Here is a 26,489-nt window from a genome sequence, read left to right on the forward strand (position 1 = left end):
TGTTACCGGTAGGTTCGAACACCGCGTAAGTCTTACGGAGATGCTACGGCAACTCAAACTGCAATCCTCGGAGGGAAGGCGGCGTTCTTTCCGGGAAACACTATTGAGAAAATTTAGAGAACCGGCATTTGAAGCTGACTGCCGAACGATTCTGCTGCCGCCAACATACATCGTGCGTAAGGACCACGAAGTTAAGATAAGAGAAATTAGGGCTTATACGGAGACGTATGGAGAGTCTTTTTCCCTCGCTCTATTTGCGAGTGGAACAGGAGGGGGAAATGACAAGAAGTGGTACGGAGTAACTTCTGCCAAGCGCCCTACGGCGGCTTGCGGAGTATCTATGTAGATGTAGACTTAGTCGAAAGTTATAAGCGATAATCATTCTGATATCTCTGATAGTAAACCTCTTCTATTGCATGTTCTCTGATTTTCTTATTTTGGCAGGAGGCTGTATGGTCTTCAGATTGATACATTTACCCTTCTCCATCATCTCAAAGTTTTTTATCATCACCACGGAACCACGCCGTATATCTGGCCCGACAAATGTAACGTGTGGCCTGTGGCTACGTAATTTCTGAAGAGGCTCGTGTTTGCCGAGTGAAACATGTTAAAACAAAGTGGAATTACATGCAACTTTAGGTGGATGCTCTACAGTTTAATTTCTTTGCACACCAAAGATGCCGTGCATCCATTGCGAATAAAACAAGTATTTTTGGAAATTACATAAAGAAGTCAGTTGCTTTTTTTTAAATGTAAAGTTAAGCAAACCGTCTTCGCGCAGCAAGGTTAGAGCGAACAAGTACTAGTCCACAACTTCATGTCTGTTTCTGGAGAAAGCGTGCATGATTGTATGTACCTAAGTCAGATGTTAAGCAGAAAAGTAATTTTGTAACGTAACAGATCCCCTTTTGAGCTGATCATAACAGCAAAAGGCACGAGCCATACAGTGACATCCTGTGCGTTCTGGTTCTTTTCTGTTGCGATGTTAACGATTACAACTCACTTGTAGGTCGTATGTCTGCAGTCTCCTCCTTTACAATAACGCCGACCGTATTCGGATGTAGTTCTTACCCTCGTGACATGACTGAATACACGTTCTAAGCGCTAAACACAATTCCGAAAAGAAGTTAACAACGCTTCTCATTAACTCTGGTCTCATTTCGTTGACAGAGATCGTTCCCTGTAGTTCAGTTTCTATGTATAAAATTAAACGAGTGCTTTGCTAGAGAATAAATGTTATAATTTAATGATTAAGTATACGTTTATGGTGATTGTTCAATGTATTATATGGGAGGTAGGTGGGAAGGACTCAGAATGATACGTCAGACTTAGTCGTTACGTAGGTCCTCTGTTTCGGAGGACACATTCTGCGATTCTGCGTCCCGTCAATGTCCAGGTCGTTAGAGATGGAACACAAGCTAAGACAGGGCAGGAAACATGAAGATCAAAAACTTCATTCCACTAGCATTTACAGTGAAATGATGGCATTATTTACATTTAGTACCTTTCAGAACTACAAATTCCTCTACATTTATCTAAATTTCAATTCTTTCAGAACAGATTTCGCTACAAATAAGGTGAAGACTAATATTTTGAGGTCAAGAATTTCACATGACGATGAATAAACAGTAGCGATAATCACAAAAATGATTCGAGATCAACCTCATAGTTTGCATCAGTGTTAGCACAATTTTGCTGTCTTTCGCACAAGGGAGAACTATAATAATTTCGATGTCCTTACTTTTACAAAATTTGGTGAGGTACGAGGGCTATTCGGAAAGTAAGGAACGATAGGTGGCGAAATGGAAACCACAGTGAAAATCAAAACTGTTTTATTTGCAACTGTTAGCTACACCTTCCAGCTACTTCTCTGCACAGTCGCCGCTCAGACTTAAGACATCTGTCGTAGCGTTGAACTAACTTTTCAGTTCCCTCATTATAGAACCGCCAGTGCTTTTCGACAATTTTCTTCTCTGGATTGCGGTTCGTTGTCTGTGTTCAAAATATTGACTTCATAGCCAGCGGTTCATTTGAGCAATGAACCTCAAGGGTAACCAGTTACGAGCTGTATTGTGGTTGATCAAATACTTCACATCGAAAACGCTGCAGGAGCATCTTCATTGCCCCTGCAAAGTGTGGCCGAGAATTGTCGTGTACAACAAACATGACAGTTATGTTACGTGGGTTGCAAAGTTTCAGACGAAATCCTTCACCAGGCCCTCATAACTTGGCTGAAGACGCTAATTTCTAGCCAGCTTTACGTTCTCACTGTGAGCTCAGAACTGAAAAGAGCGACTTGATGAGATCGACGAGCGTACTAACCCATAGTGCCCAAAGAATCTGTGCAAAGCTTCATCAGATTTTTAGTGTATGTTCCATTTCGCGACCGATCGTTCCTTAATTTACGAAATACCCTCGTATTAGATACGAAAAGTAAAAGCTGACCTCAAATGTTGTTTTATTGATATATAAATGCGCAAACAACTATAAAAACAGAATCTAACAACGAGAGCGTTACTTGTTGCGGTATAGGAAGCGGACTGTAAGACTCTTATTTCTTGGAACACCCAAAATCTCCTACTGATTTATTGTGTCATTATTTCGTGTAGGGGCGACCCACCAGGTGGCCCAATTCACAAGGAAGGACGCGCTAGCGATACGGGCAGCTTATCGGGAGTATCCGCGTGAAATTAGTTACCGGTAATCTCCAGGTGCGCTAGGTCGGGACGCGAACACACCCAGATTAAAATTCGTTATTGGTACGACGTGACACATAACAGCCAAGAACGATTTCTAAGACCTATCTTCCACGAGGCGTGGCACGCAGAAGTTGGCGCATGATCTCACACAAACTCCCGCACGGTGGCGTTCTATTCTCGAAGAATGGAAGAGCAGGAGCGATTACACAACGATCAAAAGCGCACTCCATCAGAAACTAATCGTTTTACTGGGAAAGGGGGGCTATCTGCGGCGAAAGACCAAAGTATGTTACATTGGAGACTCCATACTCAGGTTTTCTCATTTGAAGCCTTGTTGTAGCTGAGAATGCGACATCAGATTCCTGTAGTGCATGAAACTCTACTACCCGAATCAATTGACACAAAAATTAAAGAAGTTGAGCAAGAGTTTAAAAAATGTAGCATTAGGAGGATTATGCTAGAGGCTGGCCTATATTGGTGGGCTGGAGAAAAGAAGGGTAATACAGGCTTATCAAACTACCGACGCCGAGGAAACTAAAGATCGCTTCCTTTTCGAAGGATCAATCCCAGCATTTGCCATAACGTATTTAGGGTGACTACGGAAACGTTTTATCTGGCTGGCTGGATAGGTTTGAATTCCAGAGGCGTTAACCACTGTGACACCACGCTCGGTCAATGTACTTAAGAAAATACTCTGGTCTTGGCTTGTGTATCAAACGAAACGTCACTGGTCGCTAGATACTCTTACATACTCTCCCGTAGCCGCTTTTAAGTTATCGAGCAAGATGCCGCAGTAACAAGGACATTGGTTCAAATCGCCGTCAGGTTATAACACGGTCGCACTTCCGTTCTCAAAGCGAGGTTATGCTCCAACGATCTAGCCGTCGACAACCTGTTAAACGCAAATTCTACTTCAGACCCTTCAATTTCGTACTGTGCGATACAACGGCTCCACGATGGATGTCAGTCTGTTTCTCCCTCCTGTTTATTAGCATGTTTCACCAACAGGTTATTTCTGCAGCGGCATCGATAACAGGCACTACTACCCTTTTAACAAAAGGGTACTTTTTCCAACAATAAGAATTATCCGTTGTAGTAGCCCTCTCTGCTTATCCAAAAGTAAATAAAAAATTTAGCACATCTTTTGAAACCATTTTTTGTCGTTTTTGGTAAATTCAAACCTCAGCCACGCCCGAAACACAACAGACATCTAGCCATTGCTTGAACACTACGCACCAGATCCGTCAAAACACGCTAGTCACAGAGATGACTCATTACCCAGCGTCAGCCAAATACGTGTGTGAACTATTTGAATAACAAGCCATTGGGGAAAAGAGACTGTTGTGCAACTCATCGAAGGGAGCTTTACCACACCAAGTTAGCTCCTTGTTGAGCATCGCGCTCTTCTCTTATGTAAGAGTTGTCTACGTGTATATTACTATGTATCGATGAACAGCTACAATCATCTAGATACTTCTTACTTCTCGCATTCCACCCTATCTTCAGGCGACCCTGTCCACAGAGTTACGTCAGGTAAATACTTTGCAGTTACTTTCGGCGCCGCAAAACAAAAAAAATCCAGTCGCTACCATAACATGCAAGCTGTCACATACGCACCCCCGCCCCCCACTCTCGCACACACTATATATATATATATATGATACAAGCAGGAAACAGGGCCTGTTGTGCACACTTACAAGTGTATATATAGGTGTAGCAAACAGGAAAACCTCATGTGTAATATTACAAGGAAATGATAACTTTCCGGAAATTTAAGAAACTTGTTTCGTTGAACTGACGTGTACTGCCTCTTAAAGCACGAAATATAACCTAACTATTTAGTCTCCAATGATACACTGAAGCATATATATATTTCTTACGTGCTTTATTATGTCTTATCTGCAAGTGTTTAGTTTAGGCTGGTGATAGTAGTGCATGATATGTGTAAGGGGCAGTCAAATGTAAACGAGGCTGATGGAGGAAAGGTAAGTAAACTGTTTACTATTTCAAAACCAGTCAGCGTAACTGTTAACTCATTTACGCACTGTGAGACAGGACAGTCAATACCTTTGGGTTAGAAGGTTTGCCGTTGCTTATGGAACCCTGATTGCACCCTGGCGTGAACCATTTCGTTCGAAACAAATCGACGACGGCGGATGTCTTTCTTCAGGGCTTCAAAAATATGGAAGTCGGATGTTCAGAGATCGGAGATTAGTACTTAACGTCCTGTCGACAACGAGGTCATTACAGACGGAGCACAAGTTCGGTTTAAGGAAGGATGGGGCAGAACAGTGGCCGTGCCCTTCCAAATGAACTATCCCAGCATTCGCCATAAGCGATTTACGGAAATCACGGAACACCTAAATCAGGATGGCCGGATGCTTGTTTGAATCGTAGTCATCCTGAATGCGAGTCCAGTGTGCTAACCTCTGCGGTACCCTGCTGGGGACTGTTTGGCGATTATGTAAGGGCTCACCGGCGAAACTACTGCAGCGCAGTCGAAACAACAGGCATGCCACCTCTTGGAAAGTGATGATGACCTCTTCTTTGACAGCAGAAGTCCGCTACTCATTGACCTTCTGGAACACGGCGCCAAAAGTAACGAACAGAGGTACGTGGACACTGATATTGCAGTTGTGACAAGAGATGTAAACAGTCTTAAAGTAATGTACGAAATAATGGAAGCAGAAGAAGCAAAAATTTGATTCACGGTAAACCAAAACGAGACAAAATACCTAGTGATGTCCATTTCTAAGGCAAGAAAAACACCACATTACCTGGAGGCTTCTAATAAATGTTTTAAAGCTGTCAGCTGCTTCCATTATTTAGGCGTCCTCTTGCCCAGCGATAACAGTACAAGACATTGTATTAGAGAAAGGATACAAGTAGGGATCAGAGCCTGTTGTGCAAAATTACAGTTATTCAAGATTTATCTACTTACAAGATCAGCCAAGTTAGGAGTATCCTTTTCCCTTGCATGATCAATGGTTACATAGGGTAAGAAATGTGGACGATGACAGAGGCAGATATGAACAACCTCAGGGCATTTGAAATAAAATCGTGCGAAAAATTTGAAACTGTGAGAGAGTAAGGGGGTTGAAGAATAACATATAAACAAGAAATACTAGAGCTTGTACAAGGAATAGATATACTGAAATTTGTTAAAGCTCACAGACCATATGGGTTGGTATGTATGGACATGATGGCAGATGACAAGATGACACAATAAGGTAACGCAAATTGTATTCTACCACAAGGAAGTGCCAACCAAGAGCTAGATGGCTGGACAATGTGTTGGCCAACCTTATCAAAATGAAGATCCGTGGATGGAAGTAAAAAGCAGAGGTCATGTTTGGAGGACGACTGTTGAGGATGCAAGGCCCATCAAAGGCTACAGTGCCAAAGAAGAATGAGGAGAAGGGGAAGAATTTGAAAAATTTGAAGCGCGGCATTACGTCCAAACGCCCACGAATGTTGATGGACATCATCATTCTGTCGCAGGATAACAGGATAACTTCCGCCCACATGTTGCTCAGGTTGTTTCGACTACGCTGCAGAGGATTTGCTGGGAAGCCCTTACACATCCTCCGCAAAACTTCGATTCTCTTCATGCGATTTACTTTTTTTTTTTTTTTTAGCCCTGAAGAAAGACATTCGTCATTCGTCGATTTACTTCGAACGAAGAGGTGCACACCTGTGTATAATCAAACATTTTTCGGTGAAGAACGTGACAGTCTTGTCTCACGGTGAGGTAAACGTATTAACAATCACGGCGATTACTTTCTAAATCATAAACAGTTTACTTTTTTCATCTGTCTCGTTTTCATTTGACTGCCCCTTATAAGATGGAATATGCTAAACTTAACCTCTCAATGCAACCGACGGATCACCGACCTTCAGTCTGTGAGGAAATACGAAGGGATTTACAATGTAAGGCAGTATTGGCACAGAGTCTGAAGACCAGAAAATGCACACTATCGCTTCCGTCTCCGCTTCCCAGATTACGGCGATGGACGTTTCTTCCACGACTAGGATTCGAACTGCATGCTTGCTGGTCAAATGCTACATCAGTGCCGCACGTTACCGATCCCACTGGCTCGGGGACGGATGAAGATTACCGCGCTCGACCGAGGATCGAACATTGTCTGTCTGCGTAGCAGTCGTTAATCTTAAACAGAATAACACACAGGACCTATACCCACTTTACTGCAGGGCCTACAAGGAAAATGAGTCAGATGATGACGCTTCAATCGAACGTTCTGCTGATGATTGAATGAATTATTCCGAAAATGGAAGTGAGCAGAATGATTACTTCAAACTGTAAATAATAGTGTGATATGGATATCACGTGTACAATCGAATTTATCCTTGATTATATATGTTCGCATCTTCTTGCCAATAATATTCCCCATTCAATGCCGTAGTCCCACAGCGTAATTGTCTTTAAGCTACGCTCTTGGTAAGTATCACATTTCCTAACCAATCTGGAGCTACTAGTATAGCAACTATGGGATGTCCCTGTGTACACTCCGATGACACGTAGATCCACATACTCACTAGTTAATACTTCATCTGGATTTCAATGCCACAAATAAACTCATACCGTGATATTTATATCCCTGAAATACAAAGTAAAATTTCACGTTTCCTGCATGTGCAGCCTCTGTTGAACGGCATCAACATTATGACTATTGCACGTTTGATCTTTGGACCAGACGGTGGCTCAATCCAGAGGCTGTTGAAGGCTTCTGTAGAGGCGGCACTGGCAAACGAAGAGCAGCTCGTGCAGTACAGGCACGCCTCGCTTACCCGTGCACACGCCGAAATCCACCTATGCTGCGTTGCCGAGCCTTTGTGACTCCCTTATTTTTTCTCTTTGCGAAAAATATGCACGCCAAAGAGCTTCCATTAGGCAGCGTACGAATATTCTGATGTGAAACTCCCTACCGGTCAGCAGCAGCTGAGGAGTCACGCTCGTTATGGACACAAGTAACTTCTCCGTCGTAGTAACTAATTTCTCATACAGCAGAATCATTGCAAGCAGCGATCAGACACGTTTCGTTTACGATCTCACGATGAATAAATTTAGAACGCTATCAAAACCCTTTCGAAGGTGACTACTTTTTGTTTTGTAATTTTCTATTTAATTTTCTTTTTCTTTAAAACTAACGTACCTCATCGGCCAATGAACAACGCAAAGGAAGCCCTTTCATTGTAATGATACACGCTCCCTCCCTCTCCCCCCCCTCTCTCTCTCTCTCTCTCTCCCCCTCTCCCCTCCCCCCCCCCCCTCTCTCTCTCCCTCTCTCTCTACGCGTTTTCTGCTGTTAACTAGACCACTGGGACTTACGCTTTTGCTTTCTTTCAAACGTTTCTTCTTCTTCCGTTCCACGGGTGCTCTAACACTTCTTTCCTAGAGAAATTTTTCTTTCAAATCTATCGCCACCTGCACCTAAAACACACGGGCGGCGCAACTGTTACCTATAACATCGCAAGCACCAAGATTAAAATCCCCAACCATCCCTTCTGACTTAGGACATGTGGCTTCCAACTTATGTCGAATTCCAGACTGGTTCCTTTAACAGGACTACAAACGACTCATTTCTGAAATATCCTATTCGAACCAATGTAATGCTGAGTCTATAACATGGACGGCGACTAACCTTCCTCTTTCCAATATTTTCTAAACGACAGAATTGTGCCGCAAGTGACTGATTTTCTAATTATGTTTGTTTTAGTGCAGTTTCGGCTATCGGGTCTTTTTAATCCACCGTATATAGTCACTTTGGGAAACCGTGACCAGTAAAAATAATAATCAAATAAAAATAACGGTTTTTTCCACCAGGAAGTCCTGGTAGCGAAATAATACAGCATTTACACTGCCACACAGATGAAATTTAACTAAATGGTTCAGATGGCTCTGAGCACTATGGGACTTAACTTCTGAGGTCATCAGTCCCCTAGAAGTCAGAACTACTTAAACCTAACTAGCCTAAGGACATCACACACATCCATGCCCGAGGCAGGATTCGAACCTGCAGTCGCGCGGTTCCGGACAGAAGCGCCTAGAACCGCTTGGCCACCCCGGCCGGCCGAAATTTAACTGTTTACTCTGTGTAATAGTATGGGTACACGCATAAGCGCTATATTTTGTCGCTGCCGGGACTGTCGATTGTTTTTTTTTTTTTTTTTTTTTTTTTGTTCTTTGGTTATTAGTCTGACCAGCCATGGTTTCTAATGTAACTATACTTGATGTGAAAATCATCCAACAGCTGAAGCTGCACTGACACAAATAAAGGTTAAAAAAACAGCCACTTGTGGAACCCTGTTGCAACTTAGAAAATTAAAAACTGCTGAGAATGAATAAACTTGACAAATTCTTAAACTTCAGTTAAAACACTTTAGCATAATCTCTCATTCGACAGCAAATAAAAGCAGCTGGTTCGGTCCCTTGCACTGTAACTCCACCCCCGGTCTCCGAAGATGGAACAAGAGGGGTGAACTGAGTGAGTGACGACAGAAGGTGGTTTTCTTTTGCACCGAGGAGAGTGGCTGGCGTGCGGCAGTGACACCGCCTGACGCCGTTCGTACAATGGCAATTGTGAGGACGACAGGCGCAGCTGACGCCCGGGCAAGTTCGACAGGCGACGGAAGTCGGGAAAAGGTGGTGTTACAGCACGAGCGGCCGATGCGGCGGAACCGGAGATAGCGTCGATTTACATAACGGCCACCGCTACAATAAAACAAGAACCAATAAATCTGCGAAATGGGCAATAGCACCATACGAAAGAGAAAAATGCGGCGACGAAGCAAATTTAAAGGACCACTCGGCAGGTGGAATTGTCCGTAGACGATGAAAGCTGTCGCTCTACTTCCGTTCATTTAAAATCAATAACTGCCAAACGCATTAGACGATCGAAACAAATGCTACCCAGTGGCACAGTTTGGCCAACGCAATGGAAAGACAATAGTAAATATTTATTAACTAAAGGCAATTTTGCCGGCCTGTGTGGCCGTGCGGTTCTAGGCGCTTCAGTCTGGAACCGTGTGACCGCTATGGTCGCAGGTTCGAATCCTGCCTCGGGCATGGATGTGTGTGATGTCCTTAGGTTAATTAGGTTTAAGTAGTTCTAAGTTCTAGGGGATTGATGACCACAGAAGTTGAGTCCCATAGTGCTCAGAGCCATTTGAACCATTTTTTAAAGGCAATTTGAACAGCGATATGGAATACTGATTGAAGGCTGTGTAAGGAATGTGGTCGCATCAGTTGAGACTGCCTTTCTTATGCGCACTAATGCGATCTGAGGTAGCTAGAGAAACCCATGTGCAACCTATCGCATCGAAAAGTATCTGTAAATTTTCGTCGGCCCAGCCCGGGAACGAAACATTTTTGCATGAGCTCGCAGTCTTGGAAAAATTCGCTGCAAAAGATTTCCCTGTGAATTGCGGCTTACTGTTCGAGACTCGCGAATAAAGTGTGGCCCGGTGACACGACATCGCTATTTGGGAACATGAAGTCAATTGAAACGTCCCCTTAGAAAAGTTTATGAATTACTGTGCTGATAAACCCCCTTACCTTATTTGATTTTCAAGCAGCTGAGCAAAACTGAACGTGCCCAGATATTTCTCTCTTTACTTATTCAGATCATCAATAAACTGACACACAATATTTTTAGCGCAACGCAATCAGACTTTTAATAATCCCTACAGAAGAATGGCCCTGACTAACAATAACCTATACCTTTCATGATGCCTGCAAATGCTGTACGACAATCGGACTCCAATAAAAAATAAGTTCAGACAACAAACAGCGCATCTATACGTACATTGAGGACAATATGCTCGAATATACGATCCGTCACCGCGTCTTCAAGACGGAAGTTGTATTCACCTGCTATACAAGAACCCGTACCTGGACTATATAGGGCAAGTTCGTGCTGGAGTCACCATGGCTAGACATGACCAGGAATTTTACACGTGTACGATTCTATTGCGTGACGGGTCAGCTGCTAGCCACCGCTTGTCGAATCGATAATATTAATAACAATAATAACAGCAATAGTGGTAGTAGTAAAAGCAAAGCGACAGACACCGGAGACAGTCATGGAAAAAACAAAGAAAATGAGAAGACAATTTTTTTTAATTATTTCATAATGGATTTGCTGGGCAGAGCAGCAAGGATATAAGTCGTAGAAGTTGAAATGTGCGGACATGTAAGATGATGCCAAAATTACACGGTATTTACTAAAATAATCAAATTCAGATTTCCATCATATATTGGTAAAGATGAATATCTAGAGACGAAACACCTAGCTAATGAAGGCAAGAGAATGAACCTACTCAGAAAAAAAATGTTATTCCCACGAGTGCTCATCTACAGATGATCATACACAGTTGTCCAACAAAATGTTCCTAAGAAATTTTCCTAAATTAGTAGTACAACTTACACGTCACCTGCGGTCCTGCCAAAAATCATGTTTTTACGCCGGTAATATTAACCCTGGCTTCAGAAATAGTTGTGGAACGTCTGCAAGATAAATCTAATTTGACTTTTAGATATAATTTCCGACATACTCGTAAATAAACACATAAGCCGATTACATGCCGAATGCTTCAGTGCATCAGTGATGCGATATATACAGGGTGGTACATTAATAATGACCGGGCCAAATATCTCACCAAATAAGCGTCAAACGAAAAAACTACAAAGAACGAAACTTGTCTAGCTTGAAGGGGGGAAACCAGATGGCGCTATGGTTGGCCCGCTAGATGGCGGTGCCATAGGTCAAACGGATATCAACTGCGTTTTTTAAAAATAGGAACCCCCATTTTCATAACATATTCGTGTAGTACGTAAAGAAATATGAATGTTTTAGTTGGACCACTTTTTTCGCTTTGTGATAGATGGCGCTGTAATAGTCACAAACGTATAAGTACGTGGTATCACGTAACATTCCGCCAGTGCGGACGGTATTTGATTCGTGATACATTACCCGTGTTAAAATGGACCGTTTACTAACTGCGGAAAAGGTCGATATGGTGTTGATGCACGGCTATTGTGATCAACATGCCCAAGGGGCGTGTGCTATGTATGCTGCTCGGTATCCTGGACGACATCATCCAAAGGGTCCGGACCGTTCGCCGGATAGTTAAGTTATTTAAGGAAACAGGAAGAGTTCAGCCACATGTGAAACGTCAACCACGACCTACAACAAATGATGATGCCCAAGTAGGTGTTTTAGCTGCTCTCGCGGCTAATTCGCACATCAGTAGCAGACAAATTGCGCGAGAATTGGGAATCTCAAAAACGTTGGTGCTCAGAATACTAATACCATATTTCTATGCACCAGGAACTGCATGGCGACGACTTTGAACGTCGTGTACAGTTCTGCCACTGGCACAAGAGAAATTACCGGACTATGGCAGTTTCTTTTTCACGCGTTCTATTTTGCGACGAAGCGTAATTCACTAACAGCGGTAACGTAAACCGGCATAATATGCACTATTGGGCAACAGAAAATCCACGATGTCTTCGACAACTGAAACATCAGAGATCTTGGCGGGTTAATGTATGGTGCGGTATTATGGGAGGAACGATAATTGGCCCCCATTTTATCTATGGCAGTCTAAATGGTGCAATGTATGCTGATTTCCTACGTAATGTTCTACCGATGTTACTACAAGATGTTTCACTGCATGATAGAATGGCGATGTACTTCCAACATGATGGATGTCCGCCACATAGCTCGTGTGCGGTTGAAGCGGTATTGAATAGCATATTTCATGACAGGTGGATTGGTCGTCGAAGCACCGTACATGGCCCACACGTTCACCGTCCCTAGATTTTACTTTCTGTGGGGAAAGTTGAAAGATATTCGCTATCGTGATCCCCAGACAACGCCTGACAACATGCGTCAGCGCATTGTCAATGCATGTGCGAACATTACGGAAGGCGAACTACTCGCTGTTGATAGGAATGAATCACTTTGAGCATTTATTGCATTAATGTGGTATCCACAGGTACTCACGCTGTAACAGCATGGGTTCTAAGAAATGATAAGTTGACAAAGGTACATGTATCACATTGGAACAACCGAAATAAAATGTTCAAATGTACCTACGTTCTGTATTGTAATTTACAAAACCTACCTGTTACCAACTGTTCGTTTAAAATTGTGAGCCGTATGTTTGTGACAATTACAGCGCCATCTATCACAAAGCGGTCCAACTAAAACATTCATATTTCTTTACGTACTACACGAATATGTAATAAAAAAATTGGGGTTCCTATTTTAAAAAAAACGCAGTTGTTATTCGTTTGGCCTATGGCAGCGCCATCTAGCAGGCCAACCACAGCGCCATCTGGTTTCCCCCTTCAAGCTAGACAAGTTTCGTTCTTTGCAGTTTTTTCGTTTGACGCTTATTTCGTGGGATATTTGGCCCCGTCACGATCAATGGACCATACTATATATATATATATATATATATATATATATATATATATATATATATATATATATATATATATATTCACATTCGTGTAGTACGTAAAGAAATATGAATGTTTTAGTTGGACCGCTTTGTGATAGATGGCGCTGTAATTGTCACAAACATACGGCTCACAATTTTAAACGAACAGTTGGTAACAGGTAGGTTTTGTAAATTACAATACAAAACGTAGGTACATTTGAACATATATATATATATATATAGTGTTGTTTCACAGAGCAGGTGCTGTAGACAAAAACGTTATAGATGACAAGATGCAATGTCCGTCTTTCACGGGAGGCGACTCTTAGTAGCGGAAGAAGCTTCTTGGCATAAGTGAAACTGTATAAAACATAGATGGGTGCTTTTTGTCTTCGTGTAACTTCATCCACGTTCACGGAGATCAACCACCGCTAACGTAAACATTAAACATTTTGAACTGCCCTTGAAGTAGGACGAAGGACAGTGTTCCATAGCCGCTAGCAGCTAGGACTCCGCGTTGACGGCGAGCTGCAAAAAGAGTAAGCGATGAACCCGGGGCGACGCTTCTTGCGTTAATCTGGCTGCCGTGCGTAACGCCTCGCTCGCATTCCGATCCGCATTCCTGGAGACACACAGCGCTGCACAGCACGAGAAGGTGACGCGGCGGGCAGGCCTCGGTAGGCTGGTTCCGTGTGTCCGGTCCCCACTCCACCTCAGCCCCGACCTCTCCACACCAGCTCCTCTTACTAGGCCGCGGCGCGAGTAGGCCAAGCAACGGCCCATCGCGGGTCGTCTGTGTTTCTTCTGTTTTCTCCGCCGACCCAACAAAGACACTGATAATGAAACAAAGGCGTCTCTGTCGCACAGTGTTTAGCGACCAATCTTTGCACAGTGTGGTGCGAGTTCATGTGGAAGAATGAAACACGAGGGTCACATTAAGTGTCGGGAGCAATCCTTAGAACTACAATACCAACGACATAACAAAAATGACTACTATAATGCAGTCTACAGACTTCATACACATTTTAAGCAAGTCCAGAAATACACCTAGAAACCCTGAAAACAGCGGAACTCTGTACATAAATACAGTGAGACCCGATATGGAAATCATACAAGTTTGGTACCAGGGCTCATCTACATCTACATTCATACTCCGCAAGCCACCCAACAGTGTGTGGCGGAGGGCACTTTGCGTGCCACCGTCATTACCTCCCCTTCCTGTTCCAGTCGCGTATGGTTCGCGGGAAGAAAGACTGTCTGAAAGCCTCCATGCGCGCGAATTTCTCTAATTTTACATTCGTGATCTCCTCGGGAGGTATAAGTAGGGGGAAGCAACACATTAGATACCTCATCCAGAAACGCACCCCCTCGAAACCTGGACAGCAAGCCACACCGCCATGCAGAGCGCCTCTCTTGCAGAGCCTGCCACTTGAGCCTGCCAAACATCTCCGTAACGCTATCACGCTTGCCGAATAACCCTGTGACTAAACGCGCCGCTCTTCTTTTGATCTTGTCCATCTCCTCTGTCAACCCGACCTGGTACGGATCCCACGCTGATGAGCAATACTCGAGTATAGGTCGAACGAGTGTTTTTTAAGCCACCTCCTTTGTTGATGAACTGCATTTACTAAGGACTCCCCCAATGAATCTCAACCTGGTACCCGTCTTAACAACAATTAATTTTATATGATCATTACACTTTAAATCGTTCCGCTCGCATACTCCCAGATATTTTACAGGAGTAACTGCTACCAGTGTTTGTTCCGCTATCATATAATCATACAACAAAGGGTCCTTCCTTCTATGTATTCGCAATACATTACATATGTCTATGTTAAGCGTCAGTTGCCACTCCCTGCACCAAGTGCCTATCCGCTGCAGATCTTTCTGCATTTCGCTGCAATTTTCTAATGCTGCAACTTCTCTGTATACTACAGCATCATCCGCGAAATGCCGCATGGAACTTCCGACACTATCTACGAGGTCATTTATATATATTGTGAAATTCAATACTTTCAGCATTTCGCGGCCCTGTCAGCAACTGTATAAATATTAAATTCAAAATTAACAGCCTCAGTTGCGGAGTTACCTAGATTTACCTAGGTTTCAATTGGGATGACCCAACCTTCTTCAGAATTACACTTAAGTAATTCTGAAGAAGGTTGGGTCATCCCAATTGAAACCTAGGTAAATCTAGGTAACTCCGCAACTGAGGCTGTTGTAATTCTGAAGAAGGTTGGGTCATCCCAATTGAAACCTAGGTAAATCTAGGTAACTCCGCAACTGAGGCTGTTAATTTTGAATTTAATGTTGTGAAATATTATATAGCTGCACAACAGCAACAGTTTCACGTAATAAAATTATAAACAGCCGACCAGTTGCAATGGATAAAGAAATTCTTTACCTAGGTTTCGACAAATATAAATTTGTCTTCTTCAGAACGTAACAATTTTACATTAGTTCTGACCAATGTAAAATTGTTATGTTCTGAAGAAGGCAAATTTATACTTGTCGAAACCTAGGTAAAGAATTTCTTTATCTATTGCAACTGGTCGGCTGTTTATAATTTTATATATCGTGAAAAACAACGGTCCCATAACACTCCCCTGTGGCACGCCAGAGGTTACTTTAACGTCTATAGACGTCTCTCCATTGACAACAACATGCTGTGTTCTGTTTTCTAAAAACTCTTCAATCCAGCCATACAGCTGGTCTGATATTTCGTAGGGTCTTACTTCGTTTATCAGGCGACAGTGCGGAACTGAAACGAACGCCTTCCGGAAGACAAGGAAAATGGCATACACCTGGGAGCCTGTATCTAATATTTCCTGGGTCTCATGAACAGATAAAGCGAGTTGGGTCTTACACGATCGCTGTTTCCGGAATGCATGTTGATTCCTAAAGAGTACATTCTGGGTTTCCAGAAATTAATTGATACGCGAGCAAAAAACGTGTTCTAAAATTCTGCAGCAGAACGATGTCAGAGATATAGGCCTATAGTTTTGCGCATCTGCTCGACGATCCTTCTTGATAACTGGGACTACCTGTGCTCTTTTCCAGTCATTTTGAACCTTCCATTCCTCTAGAGACTTGCGGTACACGGCTTTTAGAAGCGAGGCAAATTCTTTCGCGTACTCTGTGTAGAATAGAATTCTTATCCCGTCAGGTTCAGTGGACTTTCCTCTGTTGAGTGATTCCAGTTGCTTTTCTATTCCTTCGACATTTTTTTCGATGTCAGCCATTTTTTCGTTCCTACGAGGATTTCCTCTGTGAAACAGCTTTGGAAAAAGCTGTTTAGTATTTCAGCTTTACCCGTGTCATCCTCTGTTTCAATGCCATCATCATCCCAGAGCGTCTGGATATGCTGTTTCGATGCATTTTCTGATTTAACGTAAGACCAGAACATCCTAGGATTTTCTGTCAAGTCGGTACATAGAACTTTACTTTCGAATTCACTGAACGCTTCACGCATAGCCCTCATTACGCTAACTTTGACATCGTTTAGGTTCTGTTTGTCTGAGAGGTTTTGGCTGCGTTTAAACTTGGAGTGAAGCTCTCTCTGCTTTCGCAGTAGTTTCCTAACTTTGTTGTTGAACCACGGTGGGTTTTTCCCGTCCCTCGCAATGTTACTCGGCACGTACCTGCCTAAAACGCATTTTACGAGATCCTTGAACTTTTTCCATACACACTCAACATTGTCAGTGTCGGAATAGAAATTTTCGTTTTGGTCTGTTACGTAGTCTGAAATCTACATCCTATTACTCATGGCAACAGATGCTCCAGAAGCACTGCGATTGGGTAGAGGGCGCTATTTCAAAGGCGCATAGTGGACGAATCGTGTACGTGACGATCACATCCCGACCCCAGGAGGACTATAGTAGGCGCAGAATGCCAGATAGGCGTGTTAGAGGACATTTCTCATAGCTAAGCCAATGTGAGAGATTCGCTTAATCTTCAGCATGAAAACAGCAGGCTGGTCGACACACCCTGTGTCTCGCCAGGTCGATCGACGATGTGGGGAGCGGTGGACGCGAGACGACATGCATGTGCGACCTAGCAAGTCCTGAGCAGCCAGGAAGATGACGAGGCGACATGCATGTGCGACCTAGCAAGTCCTGAGCAGCCAGGAAGATGACGAGGCGAGGCATCAAAGGGTCGCGCGGCAAGCGGTCAGGGTTCTTTCAGCGACTCGGTCCACGATACAAGACGACGTGAAAGTGCCAGCTGTTCCACGAAACATCTGCAGACGCCTTGCGGATGCGAATTTGAAGTAGAGTCGCCCTTGTCGTGTACTGCCGTTAACGCCGAGACGTCGGCGTCTTCGTCTGCAGTGATGTCAAGCCAGAACATCGCGGACAGCCACATACTGTCGAAACGAGATGTTAGGTGATGAATCCCGGTTTGTTTTGGGGCCGGGCAACATATACGTGTCTGGAGGCGGCCTCGTGAACGGTACAGTTCCACCCACGCTGTCGCGCGCCACGCCACCCGCACAGCCAGCGTAATGGTCTGGGGGGGGGGGGGGGGGGAGCTATAACCAACGATAGCCGGTTCCTTCTAATTGTAGTACGTGGAACCCTGTAGGGACGTTCTTCAACTCCCTTGTGGGACCTTTCCTACATGGTCTACCAGGGGCAATTTCCAGCAAGATAATGCCCGTCCACATACAGCTCGAATTGCTCGAGTCTTCTTACGTCATGTTCCGACTCTTCCATGGCCGGACTTGTCCCCTACATAGAAGGTGTGGCTGCAGCTGAAACACCAGATGCCGCCGTGTCGCTCTGTACACGATTTGGAGGTGGTTGTTGAAGATTTGTGGACCAATCTCCCTCAGGACGACATAAATTCCTAATCAACTCGATGCTGGATCGCGGTGTGGCACGTATTGCATCAAAAGGTGGTCCAACGCATGATTGTTGTTCCGTCGTATTTGTCTGCTTATACTCACTGTAATTGTTTACATGTCTTTATTTTGGAATAAAGTGAACATCTAATCAATACAGTTGTTGTTGTTGTTGTTGTTGTTGTTGTGGTCTTCAGTCCAGAGACTGGTTTGATGCAGCTCTCCATGCTACTCTATCCTGTGCAAGCTTCTTGATCTCCCAGTACTTACTGCAACCTACATCCTTCTGGATTTGCTTAGTGCATTCATCTCTTGGTCTCCCTCTACAATTTTTACCCTCCACGCCGCCCTCCAGTAGTAAATTTGTGAGCCCCTGATGTCTCAGAACATGTCCTACCAACCGGTCCATTCTTGCGCCACAAACTCTTCTCCCCAATTCTATTCTATACCTCCTCATTAGTTATGTGATCTACCCATCTAATCTTCAGCATTCTTCTGTAGCACCACATTTCGAAAGCTTCTAGTCTCTTCTTGTCCAAGCTATTAATCGTCCATGTTTCACTTCCAGACATGGCTACACTCCATACAAATACTTTCAGAAACGACTTCCTGACACTTAAATCTATACTCGATGGTAACAAATTTCTCTTCTTCAGAAACGCTTTCCTTCCCATTGCCAGTCTACATTTTATATCCTCTCTACTTCGTCCATCATAAGTTATTTTGATCCCCAAATAGCAAAACTCATTTACTACTTTAAGTATCCCATTTCCTAATCTAATTCCCTCAGCATCCCCCGACTTAATTCTACTACATTCCATTATCCTCGTTTCGCTTTTGTTGATGTTCATCTTATACCCTCTTTTTAAGACACTATCGATTCCGTTCAACTGCCCTTCCAAGTCTTTTGCTGTCTCTGGCAGAATTACAATGCCATCGGCGAACCTCAAAGATTTTATTTCTTCTCCATGGATTTTAATCCCTACTCCGAATTTTTCTTTCGTTTCCTTTACTGCTTGCTCAATATACAGACTGATCAACATCGGGGATAGGCTACAACCCTGTCTCACTCCCTTCCCAACCACGGCTTCCCTTTCATGCCCCTCGACTCTTATGACTGCCATCTGGTTTCTGTACAAATTGTAAATAGCCTTTCGCTCCCTGTATTTTACCCCTGCCACCTTTAGAATTTGAAAGAGAGTATTCCAGTCAACATTGTCAAAAGCTTTCTCTTTATGTCCAGTAAATTTTATCTCGGTCTGATGCTTCCTCTTTGTGAGCTATTTTCAGTGTTCCGGAGTGTATTTGGAAATCATCATGTTTCGCTCACCAAGAAATGCTGACAAGCTAATTATTTACCGTCGCTTTGTAACTCTAGATCATCTTCAGGTATCATAAAATTATTAACAACAGCCTACTTGGCAGTGTTCCTACTGTGCCTTCGAATAAAGTATAAGCTATATTGCCTCGCGGGCGCCAATACAAGAATACACTGTACAGTCAACAGTAAAATGTAGAGCTACGTTTACCCTTCGTGTACTGATACAATGAGGACTCACCTTATCCTGTGGAAACGCTCCATACTGACGCCATCAGTATACGAAGATTAACTATGTAAGAACATCTTGAGTATTAATAAAACGCTCCAGCAGTATGTACCGATTACATGGCACTAAAAGCCACATCTTTAGGTGAACATATAACTGAAACATTTGAGCTAAAAGGCTCGGAACTTCTTGTACCCAAAGTTTGTTTTCCATCAAAACACTGCTAAAAAGCGGTACGTAACTGAATGAAAACAGCCGGATTCCAATCCGATATGGTGAATGAGTCCGTTTCTCTGGTCTATACGCAATCACGAACAGGGGACGGGGCCGGGTGCTATGTCTTAAGTAAGAGCAATTCGCTGTTGACGCAGTGACGCGGCATGGTTCTTTCATTTGAAGTCACTGTATGAAAGTTGCCATGTAGGCGGTTGTAAATAATTTTATGATACCTAAAGATGGTATGAACACACGTCAATGGCAGGAGCTATACGGTCTCCATGATAACAGAGCACCTTCTCAAAGGTTGCAGCATTTTATCATTTATTCGAGGCAAAGGAGTAAGGATCTTCATCCTGAGGTTTGTGAAAGCGTATCGGGATCTATTTTCTCGTAAGAACTTCTAAATCATCTTGGAACGATACACAGAAGTTCATGGTACGAGTTCTACTATCGTATCGACCATACGGTATAGTTGACCACGTTTATTCATCTTGGAACGATACACAGAAGTTCATGGTACGAATTCTACTATCGTATCGACCATACGGTATAGTTGACCACGTTTATTCTATGACCACGGCACTGAAATAGTGACTCGCTAGACAGGTGAGCGTCGCTTATCGAGTAAATACCCTAACGATATTGTCAGAAACTGTGCTATCAATACGAATTTGTGTCTATTCCTTTATAAAGAAAAGACTTCACTGTTACCGATACTGCGTATTTCGTAAATCATAGAAACACATTCGCCCTTACACATGGGGCTTGCCATGGTTTTTCTCCTCTGTTTTTTTTTAAAAAAATTAGTTTTTAATTACTGACTTTGTTTATGTCACTGAGTTACCGAGCAGTGAGCAGTGCTTCATTTTTCACACAACCCTGACCAACTTTAACAAGCATCACGATCTTACTTCATATTCACTTACTGCCACTGAAACGTGCGACAGGCAGCTACAAACTACGAGATAATTCAGTTTTTACGCTTAATTTGTTTAAATGTCGTCTTTTCTGCCATAATTTAATGAGGTCTGACAAGTACAGTAAGGTTTCATAAGTACGTAGGAATGCAGAATGGGAAGCACGTGAAAATTTGTTTAAGACTGCCACTAACACACATTAATAAATTAATAATCAATAATTGCATGTTGAAGGCATACAAATTTTAAATACAGTTATTCATAAAATTGAGAAATTATGAAGATGATGCAAATTACTTATCCTGGAGAATTTTTTACGGGGATCACTTGTTGTGAAGCCATTAACGGCGTTTCAACGACATTGCATTAGCTCTTGTCTATATAGCACTTATCATGCATATGTCGGTTTAGTTCATACAAGGGTTAGTGTCTTTGTAAGATATACAATATTCACGGAGGACATTTTACACATAAACTGTTTTGCAATGTTGGTTATTGGATAAATGATTTGTCAATCTCCGGAATCTGTCAGTCGTGTGACCCGCAACATATTATGGACGAGATCGTAAAATTATTTTAGTCCGTAATGGAAGTATCACATGTCTAAATTATTTTAGTGTCTCGCGAATCAGAAACGAATTAGTACCTCAAAAATTGGTTTCATCAAGGTCTCGTAGAGGTAAATAGAGAACAACAATAAGTTCACTTCAGGGTAAAGACTACTGAGATATTGATAAAAAGGACAGTTTTTGTGTTACATTCATGAACTGTCGCAATATCTCGGTTTTAAATACACGAAGTGTTACAGATGCAGTAAATATGCAGAAAATCGTTGACTGAGGAACGTGTGGCAGCTGATAGTCTACAACATTCACATCACGACACTAACAGTCCAGTTTTCGTACGAATATTCTAGAAATGAGCATGCTATCCCTTGCGGCCCAAAGCCAGTTTTTAAAGGCCTTTCTAATACTGTTACAATTCACAGCACCGTAAGAGAGTGGACAAGTGTTTCCACTTACTTTTTACGGCAGAGAAAATTCTGTGCGTATGTGTATACTATGTGTATACTATGTAGTTTCGTGTCCTGCTGGGGCGCATCCTTAAAATCGACAGACCTGAATAATATGTTAGGATATGTCGCACGAGAGTTTTACAAGACATCCTTAGTACACTCATTTCGTTTTCTCCAAAATCCTTTCAATAAACCCAAATGTACGACTTGCTTTCCCTACGATTCAACTGACTCGATTATTCTATTTAACACCCGAACACACTGTTACACCTACGGTTGGATTTGAAGCATATCATCAAGGCGCAGCTAAGAAATGTTTGAGGGAGGTTCCGTGAAGATAAAATATTCAGTGTGGAAAAAAAAGACTTCCCCGGCTACGAAACAAGGCACCTCAATAGACGCTTCAATATTACTTAATGTAACATCAAAATATATGCTTCTTTAATTACTATTTCTTCCGTAAACCTCTTCTTCGTTCACCGATCCCTAGAATATTTGAGGATGACAGATGAAGTGATAAAAATAGTGTGTAGTTTTTGGCACTGTGAATTAATTTATTCAACACAGTACATTTTTTAGAAGGCTATATTCCATTAACAGATGTGGTAAGTTGAATAAGTTTATTCCAACAAAATTTAATTTTTTATAAACTTAATTATTCAGAAAACATCTATTTTAACTAGTCTACAATCGCCGTTTTATTTTATTTTATAAAATGACTGTCGGTTTCGGTACTATGTACCATCGCCAGGCCACCTCAAGCAGTAATGTCAACATGCCAAACCTATTTGGGACGGTCTGATGATATACAGGACATAAAATCCAGCCTGAGGCCTGCGATCATTTTTATATTAATAATTGTTAAACAATGCTGTACAATCGCAATAAAGTCATGAGATGTTCAATTGGCTCTTTTATTAGAACACGTTACGCGTTTCGGGATTACACCCATCTTCAGACATCACAAACTTCAACCCCTTCCTAACCAGCCAACCTTGACAACTCAAAGAAAGTGTCCAATAACATATGGCTATAACTGCGACACAAGCTCTGCTTCAAGACTGCTTGTGTCGCTGTTATAGTCATATGTTATTGGACACTTTCTTTGAATTGTCAAGGTTGGCTGGTTAGGAGTTGAAGTTTGTGATGTCTGAAGATGGGTGTAATCCCGAAACGCGTAACATGTTCTAATAAAAGAGTCAATTGAACATCTCATGACTTTATTGCGTTTGTACAGCATTGGTTGCCAATTATTATGGTCTGATGACATGGTACTGAAACCGCTATTTATTTAAAAAATGAAATGGTGGATATAATCCAGAACAACTATTTTTTACTGATTGTTGTGGTAGCTGTTCAAAGCGACTGCATGACGATAGTATACTCAATTATTCACGTTAACACTGTTAGTGGTGGAACACAGTCATCTGATAGATGTGTTGTGAATAAAGCCACAATGGTTAATGCAGAACATTCCTTTTATCATTCACTGCTTATTCTCAGGTTGCATGGCCTTCAGCATTCCACATTTCCATGATGCATGAATGAGTGATTCTCTGGCAGACTACGAATCCATGGGAGCTGGGTTCAGTCCGGTCGATCGCAAAATTTTTATCTGTCCCTCGTCGCTTCTTCCATGGCGGCTACGTTTGGTAATGTGCGCAGCGGTTTGGAATCTTCGTTAGACTGTATGTGTCCCCTTATAACTGGGAGATCCAAGCCAGTTAAAAAGTCGGAAGGAGGGAATAGTATACCATTCCAAACAGGACCGTGGCTAGTAAAGTTGGCGTTCTAACAAACAACCGAATTCATGACAGCTGCTCTATATGAAGAACATCCTAATTACCGCCAAGAACTGCAGATAAAATTTCTTTGACAACCAGTTTCGGCAGGCACTCCGTCATCAGGTCCGAAAAAGCGTTTACAACTACATATTAGGTGTTATAAAACCATTGGTGTCAGATAATATGACCGATAAATTCGTCACTGTAGTAATATTACTATATGACAGCTGCAACGAATTCCTGGATTTTATTACAAGACGCTTATGATTTTATAGTGCCTAATACGATGTAAATGCCTTTATGAACCTGATAATGATCTGTTGACCGAAACTGTTTGTCCAATAAAGAAATTTTAACAGCGTCTCTTGACAGTAATCACTACGTCCTTCTGAGCAGCAGTGCGAATGCATTAACGGCTGAGACCCATAGCGCGGGTGTGGGTGTGGCGTGGAAAACTAGCTCGGAGTGTGCGAGTCGTGGCGGACTCACCTTGCCGCTGTACTCCCAGCGCTTGATGGGCAGGCCGCGCTCGTCCTGCACTTGCTGCAGCTTGCCTTGCTTCTGCGCGTGCTGCTGCTGCTGGCGCCTCTTGCCCGAGACCTCCATGGCGCTCAGCTCATCCATCATGCGGCGGTAGGTGCGGCGGTCCTCGTTGTCGCCACTGTCGCTTCCGGAGCTGGAGCTGCCCCTGCGGCTGCTGCCGCCGCTGCTGCTGCTGGTCGCGTCCTCCAGCTCCGGGGGCGGCGACGAGGGCGGCGGCGGAGGCGGCACGTCCGGCGGCAGCGCCGCGCCGCGCGCCACCGTCCTGATCTTGCCGTAGTCGCGGTACTCGTCGTCGTACTCTTCCGGCGATGCGATGGGAGGGGCCGCGCTCGGTGACCAGGGGCTCTTGGGTCCCGAAGAGGCGGAGCTGAGCCTGCTGTAGGGCACGGCCGCGTCGGCCACGGGCGCCGGGTGCAGTACGTCGTCGGCGCGCTGGTTCTTGGCGGTCCGGCCGCCTCCCCAGTATCCGGAGGGGTACGTCGCCGACGCCGCCACCACCGTCCTGGAGCCGCCGCCGCCTCGGCCGCCTCGGCCGCCGCTGCCGCCTCCGCCGCCGTAGCGCCGCTGGCTGCGGCCGCCGTCGCCTTCGCCGTCGCTCGTTGGCGGCGGGGGCGGCGGGAAGTCCGGCACCTCCGAGTCGGCGCCGTCTACGATCTCGTTCTGGTAGACGCGCTTCAGCTCCCGTCCGGCCGGCGCCGCGCCGCGACCGCCGCCGTCCTCCTGGAAGAAGACCTCGTCGTCGTAGCTTTGCCTGTGTCTGCTCCGACTCTCCCTCACCCTGACTGGAACGCCGTCGACGAGAATCTCGTCGCCGTCGTCGCCGCTGTAGCTCGACTTGGCCGAGGGCACGCGCGCGTTCAGGCGCACCATGGCGCTGATGGCCTGCACCTTGTTTGCGGGCGGAGGCTCCACTTCTTCCTCCTCTCCTTCACCGTCCCGATTCTTCCGCCTCTCGTCCGGGTCGTGGGCGGAGGGCGAACGCGCCTTCTGTCTCACGTAGCTGGTGGTGTACGCCCTCTTCGGCGAGTCCTCCGCTCTCGCCGGCTGGGCCCGAGCGCTCTTGTAGCCGCCCCGCTGCGAACCCGACGACTCGTCGTCTGACGGCGCGGCGGACGACGAGGGCCCGATCCTGGAGGCACCCACGTTCACCACGTTGGGCGTGACGGGCTCGCTCTCGGAACGGTAGCTGGAGAGGCCGCCGCGACCGGTGTAGAGGCTGCGGTACAGGGGCTGGTTCGCCGCGGGAGAAGTGCCCCGCGGCAGGCTAGAGTACCTGCCGGCGTCCGACCCGTTTCTGCCGGTGGGAAGCGGAGGCAGGGAAGAGGAGCCCTGCCTCGAAGTCACCACGGAGGGCAGCGGCATCGCCGGAGGAGTTATCACTGGCGCCGCGAGGGGGCGGATGCGTCCGTACTGCGAAGTCAGCTGCGACTCGTAGCGGCCGCCGCCTCTCGCGGGGTTGGACGAAGGCTTGCCGCTGGAGCTGGAGCTCTCGGAGCCGCCCCCGGAGTCGTCCTCGTTGGGGGCGGAGGCCGGTGGCGCCGGCGACAGCGGGCGGAACGGCGAGTAGGAGCGGACGCCGTTGCCGATCGAGCTGCGGTAGGAGACGTAGCCGGAGCTGGCCGAGCCGGCGGGCGACGCCGCCCTCGTCGTCTCGTCGGCGGCGCCTGCGCCGGCAGAAGGCGAGTAGGGCCTGGCGTAGCGGCCGCCGAGCTTGCGGGTCGACCAGCCGCCCACTTCGGCGTCCGCGGCTGCGGAGGAGCTCTTGTTGTCGTAGGACATCACCTGTCACCTGCGCTGGTCGGGCTGCTGTGGGCTGCGGCTGCGTGATGGGCGTCGCGTCGCGTCCGGACTCACACTGGCCGCTCCGATAACGGCAGCCTCGCCTCGCCTCGCCTGCTCTGCGGCCGCCGCGATAACACCGGGACGGCCCCTCCCCGGCGGTTATCGACCTTCGGACCCCAATCACTTAGGCGCCGCCGCCGCCACCTTCCGGTAATACTGTGTTTATGGCGTACGGCACGTACGGGCGGTTGCTGGCGTCGCGCAAATACTGCTGCCACCAACTGACAGGTCCTCTCTTCAAGTTAAGCTGCACTTGTCTCTTACACCGGCAACTTCCAGTAATCGGAGTTACGCTCCACTTGAGCCGACCAGAAAGCATATATCTGTCAGCGCAACTTCTCCAAGCAAACACCTGTCAGAGCTAACCGATATCCTATTTTTGATGCCGTGTCACTTCGTGCACTTGACAAGGGCGCGTTTACTTTCCTCCTCGTATCACTGTGAGGAATTCCTTCTCACGTACACTCTCTGTCGACTCAGATATCTACTGCACCTTGTCCAATTGTCGGCAACTCATTCATTTGCTAACGTCTCGTGAAAACAGTTCTTGCTTGGCAGTCTTTTGTGCCACATCACTGACCACTTTTCTGTTCCGTACAACACAAACAAG

At 45.0% G+C, this 26,489-nt stretch overlaps 1 protein-coding gene across 1 annotated transcript in view; it reads right to left on the reverse strand.

The window, feature by feature from the left end:
- LOC126285424 (uncharacterized) overlaps positions 1-25,871 on the reverse strand; it is a 1,121,207-nt gene extending 1,095,336 nt beyond the window's left edge. The window contains exon 1 of the mRNA XM_049984792.1: positions 23,984-25,871. Within this exon, the coding sequence (XP_049840749.1) occupies positions 23,984-25,816 (1,833 nt within the window). The 5' untranslated portion in view covers positions 25,817-25,871. The remainder of the gene's footprint in view (positions 1-23,983) is intronic.
- Positions 25,872-26,489: the final 618 nt, after the last annotated feature.

This window comes from Schistocerca gregaria, chromosome 8 (assembly GCF_023897955.1).
Source record: "Schistocerca gregaria isolate iqSchGreg1 chromosome 8, iqSchGreg1.2, whole genome shotgun sequence".
Taxonomy (NCBI): domain Eukaryota; kingdom Metazoa; phylum Arthropoda; class Insecta; order Orthoptera; family Acrididae; genus Schistocerca; species Schistocerca gregaria.